A 2500-nucleotide genomic window follows, 5' to 3' on the forward strand; every position below is an offset into this window, starting at 1 on the left:
ACAAAGGACTTTGAAAAAAAGAACTGGGAGGGAGTGAAGGAGAAAGTGTGTGCCCGGTTGTCTAAATGGAAATGGTTGCTACCCCAGCTGTCGTATAGGGGAAGAGTTCTGGTTGCCAATGGCTTGGTCGCTTCGACTCTGTGGCACAAACTAATGGCTCTGACCCCACCGATAAACCTGATGGACGAAATCCAACGTGCCATCCTGGACTTCTTCTGGTCTGGGAAGCACTGGGTGCGGGCAGCAGCCCTTTATCTGCCTGTGGCCGAAGGAGGACAGGGCCTCGTCAACATCAGGGCAAAAGTTGCGTCTTTCAGACTTCGGACTGCTCAAACACTTTTGTACAACTGCACCCCAAGCTGGTGTGCCACAGCTCACCTGCTGCTGAGGAGAGCTGGGCGTCTGGGATACGACAAGCAACTTTTTCTGTTGCAGCTTGAGGACGTGGACATCAGCGGACTAACACCCTTCTACACCTCCATTCTGCAGGCTTGGCAGATTTTTAAGATCACGCGCAACAAGAAGGAGACTCAGGGCATGTGGTTGTTTGAGGAACCCTTGTTCTTCAGCGACATGCTAAAGAGTCAGACGTTGCAATCTGCCAGCCTGCGAAACAAACTCAGAGTGGCCGGCTGCACCAAACTGGGTCATCTCATGAAGATGACAGCAACATCTGTCGACGCGCTGAGGGACAGCAGCAACATCACCTCCAGCAGGATAACCAACAGAGTGCTGGAGGAAGTCTGTGCCGCCCTGCCACCACCTCTGAGAACATTTGTGGAAGACCGTCAGAACCTTGAACGGTGGTGTGAGGAGGGTGAACATGGCTTTCCATCTGTGTCCATCACCCCGGCTCTGGGGGAGTGGCAGCAGGGAGGAGGACAGTTGCTGTCTTTTGAAACTCCTCGGCTGGACAAGTTTCAGCACGCAGGAACAAAAGACCTCTATCAGGCCTGTGTGAAGGTTCTTAACCTGAGCACCTTGGCAGGAGTGAGGGAGTCGAAGTGGGCCGAGTTTTTGGGTCCAGACTTTTCCCCGAAAGGCCGTTGGCGGTCCCTGTACAAGCTGCCCGTTGAAAAGCGGACAGCAGACCTCCAGTGGAGGATTGTACATGGGGCTATAGCTACAAACAGATACAGAGCACACCTTGATCCTGAGCTGAGGGAGGGCTGTGGGTTCTGCACACAACCAGAAACACTTGGGCATCTGTTTGTTGAGTGTCCTCGACTCACTGAAATGTTCCATCTTTTAAAAAGGTGGGTTGAGGGACTGGGGGAGGTTTTCAGTTTTGTTTTGTTTATCTTTGGACCCAAGTATTGCGCAAAAAGAAAGACTGTGCACACCCTGGTGAACTTTCTAAGTGCATCTGCTAAGCTAGCCATCTGGCTGACTCGCAGGAACCTTGCTCAGGGCGTCGGCAGTGTGGAGCTGCTGCCGGTTTTTAAAGGTTTGGTGAAGGCCAGACTGCAGGTCGAACATGCATATTTTAAAATGGTGGACAATACTCTGGCTTTCAGTCAGACCTGGGCTGTGGGCGGAGTTCTCTGCTCGGTGGGCGGGGACGGGGAGTTAATCATCTATTTCTAAAACTTTTCTGTTGTAGTCTCAAATGATGAGACAGTGATATGTTTCTCCTGACAACTGAAAATAAAGGGACTTTGAAAACCAAACCAAACCTCTCCTCTCCTCTCCTCTCTCCTCTCCTCCCCTTGTCTCCTCTCCTCTCCTCTCCTCTCCTCTCCCCTCCTCTCCTCTCCTCTCCTCTCTCCTCTCCTCCCCTTGTCTCCTCTCCTCTCCTCTCCTCTCCTCTCCTCTCTCCTCTCCTCCCCTTGTCTCCTCTCCTCTCCTCTCCTCTCCTCTCCTCTCCTCTCCTCTCCTCTCCTCTCCTCTCCTCTCCTCTCCTTGTCTCCTCCCCTTGTCTCCTCTCCTCCTCCCCTTGGTGACAGTGGAAAAAAAGAGGGCGGGGCTAAGACTCCATCACTCACCAGGACTCGCTGTTCTCCGGTGAGATCCGGCGAATCACAGAGCAGCTGGTTCTCTGACACGGTCAGCAGGCAGGGAGACTCTCCGATCAGAACCGTGTAGTTCAGACGGTTGTTGCCCGGCGCCGGAGGGATCAGGTTCTTACCCTGAAACAGCAGTACAAGTACTCGCATCATGTACTTCAGTTAAAGTAGTAATACTGCAATGTAGAACAAGTACAGTCCTGCCAAGTACCACAACTAAAAGTACTCATTATGCCAGTACTGTACTTAGTTACTTCACCTGTTCAGCCCACCTACAGTTTACAGACTGAGAAGACTGCGTCTGTGTGAGTCTCTTCTTCTTCTCTACTTCCTGTCTGTTTATCTCACCTTGAGGATGATGGGTGACCCTGGTTTGACCTCCAGGATCCCAGAATTCCCCAGGGGGTCAAAGGTCGGGTTGGGGTAGTGAGTGAAGGGGGTGGAGTTCAGGACCAGCAGAGAGGAGACCTGGACGGGACCAGAACATCTATATC

The 2500-nt window shown here is 52.3% G+C and overlaps 1 protein-coding gene across 1 annotated transcript in view; it reads right to left on the reverse strand.

Annotated features, from left to right (window-relative positions):
• Positions 1-2500, reverse strand: part of plxna3 (plexin A3) — a 102508-nt gene that overhangs the window by 12306 nt on the left and 87702 nt on the right. The window contains exons 22-23 of the mRNA XM_073470813.1: positions 2355-2474; positions 1986-2129 (exon numbers count right to left, since the gene is read on the reverse strand). Of these exons, the coding sequence (XP_073326914.1) occupies positions 1986-2129; positions 2355-2474 (264 nt within the window). The remainder of the gene's footprint in view (positions 1-1985; positions 2130-2354; positions 2475-2500) is intronic.

The sequence above is a fragment of the Pagrus major genome, chromosome 7 (genome assembly GCF_040436345.1).
Source record: "Pagrus major chromosome 7, Pma_NU_1.0".
Classification (NCBI taxonomy): Eukaryota; Metazoa; Chordata; class Actinopteri; order Spariformes; family Sparidae; genus Pagrus; species Pagrus major.